The 19,605-nt window shown below is 42.4% G+C and overlaps 1 protein-coding gene across 1 annotated transcript in view; it reads right to left on the minus strand.

Moving 5' to 3' along the window:
- The window catches only part of crppa (CDP-L-ribitol pyrophosphorylase A), a 43,956-nt gene extending 25,083 nt beyond the window's left edge, over nt 1–18,873 (minus strand). The window contains exons 1-9 of the mRNA XM_079562025.1: nt 18,585–18,873; nt 16,976–17,252; nt 13,278–13,427; nt 12,055–12,159; nt 11,104–11,149; nt 9,772–9,869; nt 3,768–3,845; nt 3,592–3,681; nt 301–438 (exon numbers count right to left, since the gene is read on the minus strand). Of these exons, the coding sequence (XP_079418151.1) occupies nt 301–438; nt 3,592–3,681; nt 3,768–3,845; nt 9,772–9,869; nt 11,104–11,149; nt 12,055–12,159; nt 13,278–13,427; nt 16,976–17,252; nt 18,585–18,799 (1,197 nt within the window). The 5' untranslated portion in view covers nt 18,800–18,873. The remainder of the gene's footprint in view (nt 1–300; nt 439–3,591; nt 3,682–3,767; nt 3,846–9,771; nt 9,870–11,103; nt 11,150–12,054; nt 12,160–13,277; nt 13,428–16,975; nt 17,253–18,584) is intronic.
- Between the last annotated feature and the right edge of the window lie 732 nt (nt 18,874–19,605).

A 19,605-nucleotide genomic window follows, 5' to 3' on the forward strand; every position in this document is an offset into this window, starting at 1 on the left:
ACTGACTTCCATAGAAAGGAGGCTAAAGTGAACCAATCCCTTCGAAGGGCGGATCAGGACTGGTTTTATAAATGAGCACCGCAGATTGGAAGAAAACATTTGTTGTTATGAGGTACTTGCAAAATGCAAAAGAACATTTTCTGACAAGTTTCTTTGAGCTGGAAACATCTTGTCCACGTCTAGTTACTCCTCATGGACACGCTTACGTCAGAGATCAAATTGGCACATGAACATTCAAGCACTGCCCAGTTGTTTTTGGAAACACTTAAAGGAGAGTAAGAGGAAGTAGAAGAGCCGTACCTTACAGAGCTGGAGGTGGACACCGTACAGCAGAAGGTTTTCCAATTTTCCTGTCGCGGGGGAGGCCAGGTCCCTGATCGCTGCTGGTTCAGCCGCTGTTTCCCCGATGGAAGGCACATCCATGCCACTCAGATGCACCTGACAAAACAAAAGATCACTCCATCACAGACACTACTACTGAGGTTCACCAGCATCCATCAGACAAACATAATGATGCAGTGGCGAGAAAAAGTAAGTAACCGTTTGGAATTTCTCACATTTCTGCCTAAATTGGTCACTAAATGTGGTCAGATCTTCATCAGAATCACAGGAATGATTAAACAGTGTCTGCTTGAACTAATACCACCCAAGCATTTACATTTGATCATATTTTTTGTACATCTCCTGAATCTCACTGAACTGCAGCACTTTTGTAAAGAGGAATGGAAAAGATTCATCCTGATCGTTGTGAGCGTCTGATCTGCAGCTACAGGAAAACAGTTACTGCTGCAGAACAAGAGTCAGCAGATATTTAATACAGGGGTTCACTTACTTATTCACATGCATGTTGTGAATGTCTCAGGTTTTTCTGAAAAATCTCTTCATAAACTTGTGAATTAATGTTTGTATTGATGAGATCATGTTGTCCAGGCCCTGAGGCAACAAAACAGCCCCACACCAGGATCCTCCTGCTCCAGACTTCACAGTGAGGAGAGGGTTTAGATGTTGGTGCTGTTCCATTTTCCTCCACACATGACGTTGTGTGTTCCTCCCAAACTATTCACCTTTGCTTTGTGAAAGAGCTCTTGGATGCTCCACTGCACTACTGGAAACATATTCAGCGGACTGTTGGACCCACTGACACTGTTCAATCATTCCTGTGATTTTGATGAGGATAAGACCACATTTAGTGACCAATTTAGGCCGAAATGTGAGAAATTCCAAAATGGTTGACTAACTTTTTCTCACTACTGTATTTGATATTCCTGTAGCTCTCGCAGCCAAACGCGCATTTTCACAGAGACATTATCGTTAGGTAAGAAAAAAGAACAGGCGGTGTCCAGAGTAGGTAAGAAAGGAGTCCTTTCTTCATAGCTTCGGGGCAAATATCTTCTGTTCGGACGCTCAAGAGGTGTGTTTGTCTTCTCTGCAGGGGCAGCGTGGCACGGACAAGTCAGGCATTTCCTTTTCTCTCTTCGTTCTTTCTTTCTTTTGTTCTTTCAACAGAAATATTGAAAAAGTTGTTTTATGAATTAAAATCAGGCCGTAAGGCATTACATTACAGCAGTCGGGCACTTCCTACTTTCCATTGTAACGCAAAATACGTCACACGGGCACAAGTCAGTCGTTTAGCCGGGGAGGGCGGAGCCGCTGGTCAGAGAACAGGGAGGGAGGATTGCTTAGACATTCGTGAATGAATGAATATAGTGGGGGTTGTTTTTTTAAGGAAATATCAATGGAATTGGACGGATTTCAATAACATTTTTGTCGAGTCTTCATCTTATCTATTAATAAATTCTGATTATGAAGTGCTGTGGCGTTTTAAGCCCATCTGAGCATTGTGGCTCTCTCCTCTCCCCTTCCCGGCTGCAGAGTCTGGTTGGAGGAAAAGGCTGTAGTAACACCGCTTCAGCAACCCCATGTACTTCCCACTTAAATGTGCTGAGTCTGGAGTGGCAAGTGCAATGTTACGCTGTAGTATGCATTTTGGAACACAAGATCGGGTCCCTAAGATTAGGCTTGAAAAAAATCAGATACCCCATTGGTGGCTTTTTTCTTTATCTTTACAATCAAGTCTTGATATGTTTGGAATGCTTTTTTATGGTGGAGTTATCTTGATTAATAGTTATTAGCTGGTTTTGTTTTGTATCAAGAAAGAGTGAATAAATACACTTGAATGTAACAAACTGCCTATGTGAATGCAGTATGTAAGTAAAGGTAGTTGATGGTTGGTCGTAGGAGAAGCTGTTGGTTCAGGACATTGTACAGCATTGCAGGTGCTTAGGCTTCAAAAACAAGGTGTTATTGTTTTGAAATATGAGTAAATCCAAGTAGATCTTCATTTGTGTGCGTTTGTGAGCAGCTTCTCCTCCACTAATGCAGCGTAACGTGTGCTAATCAGGACTTTATTTTTCACAAAGATCGGATAGAAATTGTTGCTGTTTTGGCACCTGTTTCAAATAATATTCCATCAATTAGGAATGAAAGCATAAATATTTAACTCGCGTGTATGCATCGATTAGCCTGGTTTATTTCGGTTTCAGGGCAGCGTGTTTTGAAACGGTTCTGCGGAGTGAATGTGCAGCTCATGTGGGAGCTGTAGAGTTTCTAAACACTGTCAAGGCCTGTTCTAAAACCTGATGCAAGAAGCCAGAATACATCGCAAAATCATTGCGGTCTTCCATCTGACTGAGATTTACACCTTTATGGGCGAGCATGGCCAAAAACAAAAACACATGGTGACTTTAAAATGTGCCAAAGTTCAGTTTTAGTCAAATTTAGATCCATTTTACCGTGGCTTTGGTTTTTATTAAGGGTTTTTAAGCCACAACTTGTTGGAAATAGCTTCAAATGTATGCTTTAATATAATAGTTCTGACACCAATTATGGAATTTGAGTTTCTGCCGATACCCGATATTAACTCTTACTAAGAGACTTTCCTTGGACGTGTAAGGAAATCGGTTGGCAGTGAGGGCATTCAACAAGTTTAGCTGGATAACAGATAATAGAGTTGATTCGTTTTCCTCCCTTATTCACCAAGATTAAGTCAGCTGAAGTTGTGTTTTTAATAGTGGTATTGTGGAGGTCAGCCTAACTGGATGCTAAGTTTAGATCTGTGTCTAAATCTAAATCTGTGTCTCCTGCTCCTTTTGTCAACTTTTAAGCTTCAAATTCTGTTGATATGTGCATGATTAATAGGAGCTTTTGTTTGGGTGTATTATTTATTTGTGCAAATCAACTTGTTCTGTTCTCGTGGACTCAACCTTGTGTCTAGTCTCGCCTGAATTGTTTCGAGGCCCAATCTAGTGACAGTGCATCAGTGTTGTTTTTGGCAGTCCTTTTAGTTTCAGTCTCATACTTGCTAAATGCATTTAGTTTTCGTCAAATTTTAGTCAGTTTCATTATAAAAAGTAATTAATTTCGATGAGTATTGGAAATTGGGATCAATAATAGGCTTACACTCTCTTGGCTTTATAGGCTTTTGACAAACAGATTACACAACAACAGGCACTGGCAGAAGTGTCTTTGTGAACAGGACTGACACTATGACGTATACTTACTTACATTGCATTTGCAGCAAAATGTACTCACCCAGACGACCACCACAGGGTTGAGGAGAGCTCTTTCGGCGGCTTGTAAAGAAGCCAGTAAAGCCTTGACTTCAGACAGAGAGCCGTTGACCTGACGATCAACAAAATACTGATTGGTGTTTTGACTGCGTGAATGCATCATGCTAATCATGCTGAAGGTTTGAATGATTTACGTACAGATATCTGTATGAAGTTCCACTCTTTGAGCAGGTAGTTGGCGTTATCTCCCTGTAGGTTGGGAATGATGTCCAGATCCTGTCAGATAAGAACAGATCAATATAAAGATCATACAAAGATCAGAAAGATAATACAAACAACTAAAGTAATAGTCTGTTTAAATGTTGTTGTTGAGACGAGCTTTCCTGTGGACCTGCCTGTCAGGTCCAATCAGGAGAGAAGGGGGAGGGAACTTGATGGTTTACTTTTGAAAGTTTGTTCTCGCTCCCCTCATTTTACAAACTAGAAGTGGATTTCTGATCCAATCAGGGAAGTGGAGGAACTTCATTGTTCAAATTTCACTCTCAGTCTCTCCCGTGTATGCAATCTTACAGACTATTCCTGTAAGTGTCAGTGGACTGGTGGAAAATGCATTCAAAGTGGACAGAATTGAGGATCATTGAGGCTTAAATGTGATATTTTGGGTGTCTTTGGTTGATATTTCTCAAGTTAAAATGTGAAATATTGCCTGTGTAAAAAAAAAGACAGTAAGGTCTGAGAAACTGGGCTAGTCAGGATTTCCAAATTGGCTTGGAGCACACTCTGCAGACAGCCGTGGGAATGAAATGCAATAAATCAGTGAAAACAAGCTTTCTCTTTTAGCTAATGGCATACCAACAAATCAACGGCGCTGTGATAAACACAAATGGACAGTTTTGTGTTTCATCTATTATTGAAAAAAATCCAGGAACACATTGGAGCGGTTTAGCGGTGGAAGAGGAGACCAATTCAGACCTCGAAGCTGTGTGAATGAAGGAAAATACTGTGTATACTTATTAAGAGAGAACAATGTTATCATATGGTTAGAAGCTCGAACAAAAGATGATTTTTCAGCTTAAAGGTACTATATGGAGTTTAAAAATGTTAAAGGTAAGTATCCCCCCCCCCTACATGTTCCATTAATGTCCTAACTAAGGTGTAGAATGAGCTCAGACCTGTTCACCACAACTGCCTCTAAAATCCAAGTCACTAAAAAAGTTGTCACTTCGGGTCCGAATTGCGTCATGTAGGAGCTTAATATAGAAGGTGCAGTTACATGTATGACCTGCGGTGGCAGTAGTGAGTATAAAATGGCCAACTTGCATCTAGTCCCTTTAAGCTCTTCCCCAGCTTCTGTCTCCGTAAAGCTTTCGTGCCAGTCAAATAATGTAAACCTGGCACTGACGAGCAATAAGTGTTATTGTTGATTCCAAAGTAGTTTGTCATCGTGTGATGTGGAATATGTCAACTCTGTGACAGGACGAGCGCTGTTCCAAGCCTGGTCCACAGAGGAGGGAGAGGCTCCAGTCACCCATGGCCCCCAAAGAGCTTCAATCTTTCCAAATGATGTTACAGATACAACTCAAGGCCTAGACGATTTCGGGAAAATAAAACATTTTTGGAAACATTCAGACAATATTCCAATCTGAAAAAGCATTTTCTTTACAAAAGAACATCTCTTTCTTTGTCTTTCTTTGCAATTATATCAAGTATATCCGAGAAATCGACTGATACAGACTTTTGTAAGGCCGATTTTTGTGGATTTTCGTTGACCGATGCCGATATGCACCGCCGATAGTTTTGGCCAATTTTTTAAAATGTCTCGTCCATAATCCTGTGTGTGATGCTACGAAACTGTAAAATGTGTTAGTATCACAGGGGCCCTTTATTAGGGGAGTAGGGCTGCGTTATTTATGAGATACTTCGGAGCGAGCTCATGAATGACAAAAATCAGCAGATTCCAAAACAAAAAACAGTAAGTCTATGGGCCAGATCTTGTGGTTTATGGCGCAGGCTGTAGAGCAGACGACTGCGCAGACGGTGGCGCTCCTTGCAATCTTCAGTGTCAGACCTGGCGCAAAAAGTGGGCAAGACAGGAGGGGGGGGGCAGACTCGCATTGTGATGTTGTGGTGCCGCCCCCTCCCCATGCTTTCCCCAGACCTGCGGAAGGCGGTGGTTTGCGAGGGGGGGCTCTCCTGTACACGCGTAACATGCATGATGCAGCGCGCAATGTTTAATAAAGATTAAAGAAATTAAACTGTTCCTCCGCTGCTGCAGATCCAAGCTGAGCGGGCGGGACAGAGAGGAGCAGCCTCGCGCTGGACACCGATCGAATGAGCAAAGTTACGAATTGTACAGGATTTAATTGATCAGAAACTGTCATATCGGCTGTGGAGGAGTTGCAGAGTTATGCAGCAGTTGCAGGAAACCTGTAGTGTATTGGAACATTTGAGCTACAGCTGAAGGATTCTTGGAGCGGCTGAATTGAAAAAAAAAAAAGAAAAAGTTGCTCTGCGCCCTGTGAAATGCGCTTGTTTCTTTTGGACTGAGCTGTGGCTACACAAGGAGCATCATCAGGAGGTAACGACTGACACACGATGGAAATGTCTCCTTAAAACTCAGATCAGACCTGGTGTTGTGGCACTTGAAGCACGTGTGGTTTGTTAGGGGTGTGCGCGTTGATCTACTGTATCAAAGTAAACCCGTGCGTAACTGACGCTCAGACAGACTTTTCAAGGCAATTTCGCTTTTGTTTTAATTTTGACGTCGATTCTAAGGAAGAAGACGAGGCAGCTCGATGTAAAGAGGAACATAATGTGAAGGCTGCCACAGAAGAGCAGCGCGAGTGCTGCTTGTAATGAACCACGCCTCAGTCGCCTCTTTTTCTTAAATAACGCCCTCTCCTAGTGCCGCAGCCTTGAGCGCAAAACCTGCGCCACATGCAAGATCGTGCATGTACCACGTTGCGTTTAGAGTTGTGCACGGACTGCGCCAGTCACAAGATCTACAAGATCTGGCCCATTATCTCTAAAGGCCAGCGCACACAGAACGCGGTACATCATCTGACCCGCGTCCATGTGCCATGCAACACTGCAGCACTTCAAAGGCTTGTTTCCAAACCGAGCAGCACTTCAAACACGTGATTTATCACTTTATCATGAATACAATAAGACGCATAGGTCATTGTTGCAAGAGAGAGCCAATGTGGTCCTTTTTGCACAGTAATAGTGAGTTGGCGACAGAGTTGACCTGCTCAGAGTGTTGCAGGAGTTCTGTTGATGTTTACAGCGGTCTCCCTGTCTGTCACAGGCCAGTGACCTGTGACCAGAAGTGCAAACGTCTGAACTCAGCAGATCCGAATCGTGCCGCGGGGTTGAGCGTCGCCACGCGTCACTGCAACCTTCATATGCTTTCGCTCATTGAAATGAATAGAGCCGTGCGTCAAAGCGTCTCTGCGTGCGTTGGCCTTTATGGTTCCAAAATTATAAGCAAAAGTCTGCAACATAAAATGTATAAAATAGGTGTACAAACGTTTTCACTGCCATGTTTTCTAGCTCCTCTGAGGTCTAGGAAGTTGTGGGAGGCTCAGTTTAAGGCTCTGACTGAACTCTTTCCGATTCTATTCTATTCGGTTTTGGAGACATTGGCCAATAGCCGATATTGTAAAATACCCAAATATCAGCCGGATATATCGGCCGACCTCTTGGATATTGACTTAAACATATAAAACGCACTGTAATTGAACTGCAAACGATTGCCATGGAGCAGTTGGTTTACACTCAACAATCACATTCATTTCATTACATTTTTGTAGGATTAGGTTATTGTGTTTTTTATTATGAAACCACAAGGAGATGGAATATTTACCAGTTTGAAGTAAGTTATTGCAGCCCTTTATTTCCATTCAAACATTTGGCAATATTTCCATTCCTCCGAACTCACAACATCCCAATCATAACAGGAAAAACAGGAAACAAACTTGTGTGGGTCGTTCCGTGTCAGCCACGAAAAGAAACAGATCAGAAATGTTACACGTTATTGAAAACACATGCTGGGGTTCACCGGCCAGAAAGATGAACGTTGCCTACTATATTTGAAATCATTTGCATGCTAACGTACACACTCTCCTTTGTCCGCTGCTATAAGGTTACTAAGGGAGTTAAAGTACATTTGTTTTTACAGCAAAACTTGTCAAAGTTCTGAAACCACACAGCCTCAGGTTTTCCCTGCTCTGATCCGCTTGTTGGAGTTTATCAAAGGGACTATCTCACCGGACAGAGTTGCGGAGACTGCCAGATGCGTCTCCATAACTCGAATGGACCGCGCAGATACAAAGGACGTATCTCACTGGCCTGAAGACTCGTTGGAGACCCGAGTTGCCGCTGGTCACGGAGATGTCTCCAAGATGTCCCCTGGAGATGAGGCGATTCTCCAGGTACTCTAAGGTTCAATTTCAGCGGAGTCTGCGCATGGTCTCTGAGACATCTCCCCGGTCTCAAGCAGTTGTTGTTGTTGTCCTCAACCTGTGAGACATTTCTGTGAGATCCCTGCAATGCCTCCGAGACCTGTCGGATCTCAAAGAGACTCCGTACGTCTCCATTTGAGATCTTCTTGGGATCCGACAGGTCTCGAAGATATTGCAGGGATGTCACAGAAACATCTCAAAGGTTGAGGGCAACAAATAGTATTTGCGACAACAACTGCTTGAGACTGCGCAGACATAGAGACTGCATGGAGACTTGAAAAAGTTTGAAGTTTTCACCGAGACAACCTGGAAACTCGCCTAATCTCCAGAGGACGGCTCCAGTGGCAAATCGAGTCTCCAACTCGTCTTCAGGCCGGTGAGATAGGCTCTTAATTGGTTTAAACATGTTCTCACAAACCTTTGGCACATACTGAATTTAAAAGATTTACATACAAAGATGTAAAACTGTGCACTGGTTAGGGTCAGGGTCAGGGTCAGGGTCAGGGTCAGGGTTAGGGTCAGGGTCAGGGGCTCCAGGTTGGGTGCAGGGGTTAGGGTTAGGATCCTGACTGTAGGGGAGACTCTTCTCAAAAGATCAGCTTCGACATACTCAGTTGAAAATCAGTTCAGCACACCGTGGAGACTGGCCGGGATTGGAAAAGTTGCTCTAAATTGATCTTGATCAAAAGCAGGTTGGGCATGAAATCCTGCAGAATTGGGAATGTTTATTTCAATTTAGTCATGCACCACCGGGGCCAAGCTGTCGAGGAGGGCCAGGACCACTGACAAGAGAGCTACCTACACTGGGAAGAACAGGGGCTGTAGGAGGAGGACTGTGCAAATAAAACCAATGGAACATGTGTTTTTCTTATTCTTATTATTACAAACAAGTTTAAGAGTCAGTGGTGAGGAAAAGCAGGGTTTCTACAGGTGTCAGCAAGTCAAATTTAATGCCACAAATGCAATGTTTTTCACAAACCGCTAAAATACTTGAGCACTGTCATTGTTGTGGGTTCTGTCTATAAAGAAAATGTTGCTTTCATGCCAGTTTGAATCCAATTTAATCCTTTTAAATGACTTTTGAGGCCTTCAGTGCTTTTTAACACCTTGCTGAAACCTTGATAAATCATAGCTCTCTTAAAGCTGTGTAACCAATCGAACTCATAATCTCAACTTTGGTCAGTGGCAGTCATCGTCATGGGTCTTTTCGATTGTCAGGTTTACAGTTAATGCAGCAGCTTACGTTTTTGAAGGAATACAATAGGACAACTTCATTTTCATGGCAACACTGTCCCGACGGAGGAGATGAGTTTATGAATCTTATGAGTAAAAGCTCCGTGCAATTGCAGATGAAATGATGAAAATAAATCAAATTGAACCGTCCCTTTCACCCTATGGTCCTGTCCAATAAAGCCTACGGGCCAAAAAACAACCTTTAAAAAATGAGGCGCTGAACAACTATTAATCAAGATACCTCCACTAAACCTGACTTAACCATCTGTTTCAACCCACACGGCGGAATCAAATCGAAACACTCCACAGATACAGCACTCTGCGGACACGCTTCATTTCAAATCTGACCACACAAGGAAAACCTCACGACCAGGCCACCCAGGCGCTGGCCAAATTAGGGATTCAATCTGCGAGATGGGACGCACAAATGTTGAGTTGTGGGGGAAGTAAAGCTGTCAGCGCGGGGCTCGTCGACGGCAGCCGGGAGCAGATGGGCCGGTGCTTACCATGTGCTGCGCCGCGAAGGCCGTCTGCAGCGAGGCGGCCAGAGAGAGGGCCGCGGGACGGTCCCCGGTGAGGACGCAGGACGACCGGGACAGGGACTCTGGCAGAGGACAGAGACGTCACATGATTAGGAATTGTTGGTACAGGGGTAAATATTTCTTCAACAGAGAATGAAGGGAAATTCCGAGACAACAAGCAATCTTTGAGTAAAAAAATGGCATGCAAATGTTCATCAAAACTGCAGTTAAGTGTGTTTTGGATCTTAGTTTTTGTATTTTCAATAAACTTATACAGTGAAAAATAGCTGAGAAATGTCAGTTATTATCAAGAAATTTCAATTTAATGCCAGTTTGAATCCGTATTTTTGCTACTATTAATTTGATGACTTTTAATGCCCCCTAGGATTTAATGCACAGTTGTATAAAGTTTGATTAAGTTTGGCCCCAGGACCGACCCTTGCGGCACTCCACATATTACTTTTTTTGAATTGCAGAAAGAACTAAGAGAAATCACACAGACTGAGAAACAATACCATTGACTTATTTGGTCTATATTAAAAATAGATAGTTGGCTTTTAAGGTTTCGGCGATGAGGAAATGTTTTCTACTACATTTGAGTGACAAGCTACAAATACACGACTGTGATTTGACATGTGAGCACGGTTCCGGATATCTCTGCATTTGAAAAGAAAGTATGAGTGAGCGGTTTTCCAGGCTAGGAATCTGGAACACCGGGAGGAAAACCACCCAGCCTCATGAAGAACATAGAAACTCCTCAAAGACAGTCGTCCAGGAGCCACACCATGGACCTTCTTGCTGTGAGGGGAAAGCAGTAACCATTCAACAATGATGTCGCAATGGTCTTGGCACAATTGCGTGAAAAAGACACAATATGTAAAATGTGTTTAATACCTTACACCTTACGCATGTTGGATCTGTGCCCAGCATTTAACATTGTGGGACCCATTATGTACAGAAAGTCATGTTTATTGCATATGTGCGGTTCCACTGAGCCCGGTGCAGAGATGACTGATGTGAGAACTCTCTCTCACGTCGTTCTCAGCCCAGAACAGAAACGCTGACTGCTCCAGGTGCAGTGGCGCTAATGTGCCACTGTTTATTTCCACTGCCCTGATTGTGCTGGTCTCACGAGTTTTGACTTGTACTGAATTTATATAGATTGCATACACACTGGGTAAATAACCATTTCCCTTTGGAGCACAACAAAGAGGGTTCAAGGTCTATTCAATTTGAGCTTCTGCAAAAAGACAAAAAGACAAAAGACTCGTCTGGATTATGCAAGTGATGCAGTAAAAAAAGAAGAGTGTAAGATACCTTTAATAATGGACTCTGCAGCAGCCAGATCTCTTTTATATGTGACCTAAAGGAGAGAAGATACACAACTAGGTCAAAAACAAACAGAAAAAACACTCCAAAAACAGTCACACATTGGAATATTTTATTGGACCCATTTGATTACGACATCTTTCTGGGCCATTGTTTCAACAACAATAGTATTTTGTTGTAAGGGAAAAAATGAGTCACTAATTGGAAAAATGGTAGACCATCCAAAGGACATACAGCACATTTTAGTGAGCAATAAACTATGCATGTCTAAACAATATGGTTTCTACAGTAAATGCAATATGAATGCAGATATTTAAAGGATCTATATTTTGCACAATCAACTTTTTGGAGCTCTTAAACAAGTTGATATATTCAGATCAAAACATAGTGGCATGGAGTGGCATTTTCTTTCATTTTCACATCAAAATTGAGTAATTCATGAGGTGTTTCTGACTTTTTAAAGTCTAAACAACCTCAGTAAACTTGCCGTTTTATGTCACGACATTTGACAACGTCAGTAATTACAGTTGTATTTTTTGGAAAAATACAGTAAGTAATGTAATGCTTTTCCGTGCCATTTTTAATGCCTAAAGACTATATTCTAATACCACAAATGCAGACCAAAAAATCAGCACACATTTCATTTAACAGAGGTAAGATTTTTGCAAACAATTTAAGCCAAAACTGCAACTGAATACTTTTTTTTGTATTTGCGATTGACTTAAACTGTAAAAATGTTTATGCAATGTTATAATTTTCCCAGTTTGAATCCAATGAATGCTTTTTAATGACATTTAAGGACTTGATTTTGGCCTGTGGAAACGCTGACTTCAAAATGATCGAGATGAAGAAGTCCTAAAGCCGGAACGACCTATGTAACAGTAATCGGCCTCTTATTAATGTGGAGCTGATTTCCCTCTCCGTCGTCCTGCGGCTCACCTTCCACAGCGTGGGCGGACCCTCGATCAGCTTGGCGTTGGTGCCGCAGTACTGCAGCGCGAGGTGAAGACACTCAGTGCCATAGTCCAAGTCATAATCTGTGCACTGAGAGAGGAAGCAAAATATGTATGAAACAAATAGGGTTCTTTGCTTCAATGGTCATCAATTCATCTGGAAATATTTAATTACAGTGAACGCAAAACTGCCTCACCTGACTGTCTATATTCCAAAGCTTTAAGTTTAGAAACATCCTACATTTAACGTTGAGCTCACGTTCACAAAAGGCCAAAGTCAACAGTGAAGTAAAGACGCAAAGGTTCCAGGAATTTGAAAAAAAAACACAACTGGATTTCCAATCAGAGGCATTCCACAGCTTAAAGGGCTCCGTGCTCCATCGAAACAGCAATATACGCTCACAACGGAAAACGATGCATATGAGCAGGTGGAAGTGAACAAATCCACTCACTTTCTTGCAAATGTAAATTAAATAAATAAATAAAAGTAAATGGTTGATGGGTCAGCCCGAGATTGGCCCTGAAATTTAAAATGTCATTGCATTTAAAAGCATTGGAACTGGCAATTATCAGTACAAACAATCAAACCAGCCAAATTCTCTCAAAGTCAAATTCTTTTTTAATCACAATAGAGAGACAAAACATCTAAGTATATGAATTATTAACTAAAGTTCAACCATGGTTTGTGGCAAGACATCAGCTTTTAAGTAGGCGAGGAGGACAGTCCTCAAGATCAAAAATACGATTTGATTACGAGTCCTGTTTTTATCTCCTTTTAGAGGCCACTAAAGCCATCTGCTTCTACTGAAAGTCACTACGATTGCTTGATTTTCCGTCTCTCACTCAGAGCTTGACGAGACTGAGTAGCAGAAGCGGTGAGTGGGAGATTTGTATTTGAGCAGAGAGCTGCGTTTAACAAAAACAAGGATGAAAACACAACAAATGTGACAAGAAAGCAACAAAAACATGACAAAAACACAATGAAAAAGTGGCAAAAACGCAATGGAGAAAAAAAGGTGCGGAAAAAGATCTGTTTAGTTTTGTAGCTTTTAGATTTCAAATGAGCCGTTGCACTGGCCTACAGGTGTCAGCTCCAGAGAAGAAGGTTATCATCAAATCATCTAGCCTTACTTTTACGACAAAATGATACAGCTGGTTTGATTGATTGGACTAATCCCTTTACCTGGATGTTTGTGTAAAAACCCTGACCTTCTGATAAGCTTGGTGGATGACCTCGTAGGTGAACCCCTGGGGCATCTCGCTGGCTCTGTACTTGACCCGCTCCAGACTGTGGTCCAGGTATCCCTCTGAGCTGGTGGCGATCACCGTGGAGACCAGGGGCCGGATCGCCCCAGCCGCCTGGGGTACGGGGACAGAAGGGAGGAACGGTTTAGATTCACCCGGGCGACCCTAACCCTTGAATCTTTCTTTTGTTTTTGTTTTTCTTCACTGAGTAGCACATCTTTATACGACCACAAAGCACAACATTTTTTCTGACACAATAAATCGAGGGCCAAGTCACTTTTTTAAAATGGGGTCTGGGGTTCTCTCCATGGGACGTTTATAAAGAACTGACCATTTCTGTATTTTCAGAAAACAGGAGTTCACACCTCAAAATCATCTTGAGGAATATGCCAGATTTCTTGCCTTTCCCTGATTTATAAGGTTATCCACTATCATTTGGTTTAAAATAAAAATATAATGTGTTGTGTTCAATAGTAAGTAAGAATTCTATCAAAAAACACCTTTACCACAAAATGTAATTCAGAAGGCAGTCCTGTAGTTTCACCTTGTTTTGGAATCTGAAATAATCATTAAACTAATTATAATTAATACTGACACAAAATAGCAACCATCTATTTGGCTTTTCTATCATAATAATGTGAATTGATCTCTCTCATTTTACTTTTTGGACATTTCCATTGTAAGTCAGGCAGGGCCACATCATATCGTGCACGGTTATAAGCAAGGCAGCTTTAAATACGGCACATTTCTGGTCAAAGACAACTCAATGTTTGGACACGGGTGCAAATTGTAATACTGCTGTAGACACCCAGCATGAACATGACAGAGGAGACTTTAATGAAAATGAAGCTTCTCTATAACTTGAGGAAGGGCTGTAGCAATTATTCTGGTAGTTGTTTCTGCCATAAACTTGAGTAAATCCTCTTTGAAAGGAAAGGAACTCTTGATGTAGCATAGCCTGCTAGCGTTCCTTAGCATGGCGCTAACAACAACACTGCAAAAAAACACCATATAAAAGTGGTGGAAGAAGCTAATATCCATTTGATCTGTGGCGTCTTCATCCCGATCTCACGTAAGTCTTGAAGCTGTTTCTTCTTCTGCGCGTGTGCGTAACCGCGTGCTCTTGGTCGCCGAGGCACTGACGGCAGTAAAGAGGGATGCTATATAAACTGCAAAAATGCCATGTTGAAGCCAAACTTTGTGTCAAAAATGTTTTCTCTTGATATTATTTTTCAGTAGTTTCTTTTTACAACCATTTTAAAAAGAATGAAATCGCTTTAAATCAATTTTCCCCAGATTTTGTCAATTATGATATACAATTTGGGCCATTTTGCCCAGCCTTATAGATGAGACAGCAGCTGAGAATCACTGTCATCCTATTTATTCACACAGGATTTTGCGGAGACGAAGCCGCATTTATGAAACTGTTTTTTTGTTGAAGGTCTTGCTTTGTAAAACTGTGTGAGGTCTCGCATCAACAAAGGCACATTATGAACACACCTCACTGTGAGTCACATGATAATTCAACACAACTGGCCCATGAACCACTTGTACTTCCTCCACCGGAAAATCACAACAAGAGGAATTTGTGAGCGAACATCTCGCATGACTGAGACTAAATTCCAAACAGAGGAGCAGGAGTGTCGCGGAGGGAGAGCAGACATGTGTTTTAGCGTTCCACATGCTGTTAATATCAAATTAATCTGTTTCCTCTGAGGGAGACGAGCTTTACTGTCATGAGCCCAGTCCTGTTCGCCAAAACGCAGAGCGGGGTCGTCACGCACACACAAACACAATGAAGACATCACTCTGCCTGTCATGATGGGGAAATAACTCACTGCAATCTTTCAAATGAGGTAAATGATTTACTTTTGAAGTGATCTCATGTAAGACAAGCAGGTCATCAGAAAGTTCTTGTAAGTAGCTGGTTCATAGGCTTTAACTTAAGGCAGGTGAAGAGGGAAACTGTTTAAATTTAGAGATACCAATTTGACACTTTTGCTGTCGATTACTGGCATACATTTTTTTTTCATGTTTTCATGTTAAAATAAGGCTTTTTATGTCTAAAAATGCCCACAATTTAATACATTTTTGGTGACGAAATCTGAATAATGGATTGAGCCAGGTTTAAATGTATGGCTTCATTTCATTGACATATTAGTTACAAAGAAAATAAACAGATTTTTAGTTGAAAAATCTGTAAAGATTTGAATTTGGCCTTTTGTTTTGAAATCAAACCTCAATAAATCAGGCTTGGAATTATATATTAATAATCCCTCTGAAAAACCTTCAAAAATATTTTCAAGTCTAAGACTGGACAGTTTGACGTCAGTAGGTGCTACTGATGTGGAGCCACACCAATGTGAGAAAAATGCATTTAGCACATTTTCTAAGACTAATGTCTTTAGTGAATTGTCCCTGATCAATTCAAATTCCAGGAAAACTGCAAGAGTCCACCTCCTGAGGAAGCTCAGGTCTTTCAATAGGTGCAGCAAACTGTTGGAGATCTTCTACCAGTCTGGGGTGACTGGGCAAGCAGGTCTCCCGGATCCACAAACTGATCCGTAAAGCTGGACAGGTGATGGGCCGTCAGCTGGAGACATTAGTGACAGCGAGAGACAGGAGGACACTGGACAATCCTCACACTGGACAATCCTCACACTGGACAATCCTCACACTGGACAATCCTCACACTGGCGGGCCCCTTGTTGTGAGAGTATCACTTCTCCAGGAGGGGAAGTCCAATCTATAAAGGTATGGTATTTATTCGGTCAAAAGTAAAGTAAATATAACCCTGTTTGTCTCAGGAAAAGAAACCAAAAAGTAAAAGACGCTGAAACTCTTTGGTGTGTGGGTGATTTCTCAACCCACTGTCCCATCTCTCAATTCTTTACAATTAACCACCACTCTCCAATCTGAAAGCATATATTCCCATAAATGCTTGATGTTTCTATCAAACAGACCAACAAACACCAGGAGAGACGCTTCTGGCCTAAAGCGTATGAATCATTTTAATGGTATTCTGCACAGAGCCATCGGAGCAGCATGACTTTGGCTCCGGTGTTTTCCATCCCATCTCTCACTGGAGAAATAAACGCTACTGCGGCCTGTCATTCTGATCCACCGCTTAGGAACAGAGAGAAAACACTTGACGGTCCAGGCTTTCTCTTTCTGACTTTGAACACTTGTGGAGTTTATGTCCATAACGCACAGAAATCAAACAGGTTGTCATGAGTTCAATTGGGAAACGTGTCATTCCGGGTTCAGGCCGCTTACAATTTAGATCACGAAAGGCGAGAATGTTTACACGACCAGTTAAATTTGGATTTGAGACGGTCCTATAATGAGAAGTTGATGACCAATGGCCGACACATTTAATCAACTTGTAATGACAGCTGGCATTTTGGAATTTCTTCAGAGCCTTAGACAATAAACAGCTTTGCACCACCTACATTGGTCTGAAGAGCGGTATAGACATTATGTCCCTGATGCAATCTTTCTTCATGGTTAAATGTGCATTATGGAACATTTTATGTGAAAACATGAGTTCATCTTTCACTCTGCAGTGACCCAGTGGCTGTATAAGGGCCTATCTCACCAGAGAGACACATACAAATGGCCTTTCTCAATATCTTCCACCACAGTAGGTTAATATCACTAACCCCATGTTCCTTGGCAGCCATTGCGATCTTAAAAAGCATCTCCTCGTCCACAAAGGGCCGCACTGCGTCGTGGATGAGGACCACTTCAGGAGTCCCTGCTCCGGCCTGCTCCTCAGGCTCCCCCAGGGCCTGCACCCCTCTGCGGATGGAGCGGTGTCGCGTGGCGCCTCCCGGTACCACCCGGACTTTGCTGTGCCTGTACCTCTGCGCTATGTCTCTCATCAGGGCGAGGCTTTCTGTGGCCACGACCACCACAACGCACTGGATCCACGACACTCTGAGGAAGAAAGGAGAGAAATGACAAACTGGTATTAAATAGAACTGGGCTCATCTTCCTGTTCTGTTGCCTCGGCCCACGAGCCAGAGCACTCATGAAGAGCGCTTGTTTTGTACGTTTTTAGAGAGTTTAGCATTTACTTTAATCCGTGCTGGGGTCTGTGTGGTCCCTAATGATGGAGACAGCTCTCTGGTGAACTCGGCATTCATAGATATTGTTGGTAAATGTCCGGATGACCTTGGATGAAGTCTTCACCACCACCCTCTGCAGGTGTTTTCCGTCAGGGATTCAGGAGGGATTCAGGATGGGCGAACCCAATTTCATATAGGCTTAGTGAGAAGTGTGCAGGTTTAACTCACAAGCCAACTCTTTGCAGTCCTTTTGCTTGATTTCTTTTTTGTTCTTGATGCTATGGTGCTACCATACAATCATCAGAGTTAAACAAAGAGACCTACAGTCTCCATGGGAGGAGCAGGAGCTAAAGAAGCTCTTCACGCTCTGTCCTCTGGAGGTCGTTTTCATGTACCTTTTCAGAAAATAAATCGTTTCTCCAACTTTTTTGTCCCCTCTGTCACTGAACTGTTGAATTCTGAAGGAAGTGAGTTTACTAAGTGACATTGAACGTGTCCTTTTTTATTATCTCTTGTCTGTACTGTTGGAAGTGACACACAGTGAGTGTGATGTGGTCATACCGCCTTTGCTCTGCCCAATCCCGTCAGACCTTGGAAGCTCAGCAGGGAAGGGCCTGGTCGGTGCTTGGATGGGAGACCGTTTGGTAACACCAGGAGGCCTAGCGATTGTAGTGAGTGAGTGAGTGGTTGGTGGTGGTCGGAGGGGCCGATGGCGCAGACTGGTTGCCTCGCTTCTGTCAGTCTACCCCAGGGCAGCTGTGGCTACAATAATAGCTTATCACCACCGAGTATGGAGTGAATGAATAGTGCAATGTGAAGCGTCTTTGAGTGTCCAGAAAAGCGCTATATAAAACCCATGCATTATTATTATTATTATTATTATTATTATTATTATGTGTTTGTGTAATATCTGTGTGAGGTTGCAGCAAATGAATTGCCCTTGATGGATCAATAAAGTTTTCTGAATCTGAATCAACTTTTGTTTCCCAAATAAACCTATGAATAAACATTGAATCCGTGCAATAATTAAACATGTTATTGAGAAGATTATATGATGTTTTGTTTTGCTTCCAGGTGAATTCATTTTAAGAAGCCAAGCTACTGCGTGAGACTTCGACAGCCATCGAACACAGCCATGGCAGTATTTCCTTAAAGAAAGCCCCCCAGCAGCCCTCTCCTGGACCCCCCCGCTCACACGCACCTCTCGAAAGCCTGGGCCGTGTAGCTGATGAGCGGTCTGCCCATGAGCCCGCAGAACTGTTTGGGTGTCTGCAGCCCGGTCCTCTCCCCAGTGCCGCCGGCTGGAAGCACCACAGACACGGGGAAGTCCACGCTCACGTCCCCGGGATGGCTGTGGGGGTCTTTCCCCGGCAGGCGAGCCAGAGAGGAAGCTCCGGAGTCAGCGGGACCCTCCATGTCAGGCCGCTGTGGGACACTCGGGGACACTCGGGGACACTCGGGGACTCTCGGGTCCGGGTTTGTGGCTATTTCATGGTGGACCGATGAGTAACATAATTGCTAAAGCTGAGCAAACAAATGTCAACAACGCGTGGACTTGTTTTCACGCCGCTGTCAACACAGGAAGACAAGACGCTTCGAGTTCCGGTTTTGACTTCCACAATAAAGTTAGGAGCTTCTTTTTCAGAGCATTTCCAACTATTTAACAGAGAATGGTTCAAATTCTAATAAGAGTGACCAATGAGCGTTTAACAAAAAAAGACGAAAGTAACATTTACATCAAAATAGTCCGTAAAATGCAGACTCATCGCTCTTATTTAGAAAGGACCGTGCACTGACTTCGAGCTATTTCCTTGTGAAATATCCCAGACTCCAACTTGATTTTAGTCATCAGAATTAACTGACAGGCTTTGCATATTTTACAACTATTGTACATATATATAAATACATATGTATAGAGAGAGAGAGATTTCAGTTTTTTTTAAATACTAGCTATAGAAGTCTCAGCATTTATTGTGTAAAAGTGTATCAGATATTCTACATACAGGTGTCATACAAAATCTTTATTACAAATAAACAAAGCATATATAAAAAATAAAATATATTACATCATAAATTTTACAATGTAGGCTAACAGTTCTTATTGCGCAGTAAATCTTTTTGTTATGTTTTTACAAATATTTACATGTTGGATTTGGTATAGCAGAGCTTGTCATTGACATTTTATATGATTTGGAATGATGCAAATACAACATATACGTCAC

Source organism: Gobius niger, assembly GCF_951799975.1.
Source record: "Gobius niger genome assembly, chromosome: 8".
NCBI lineage: Eukaryota > Metazoa > Chordata > Actinopteri > Gobiiformes > Gobiidae > Gobius > Gobius niger.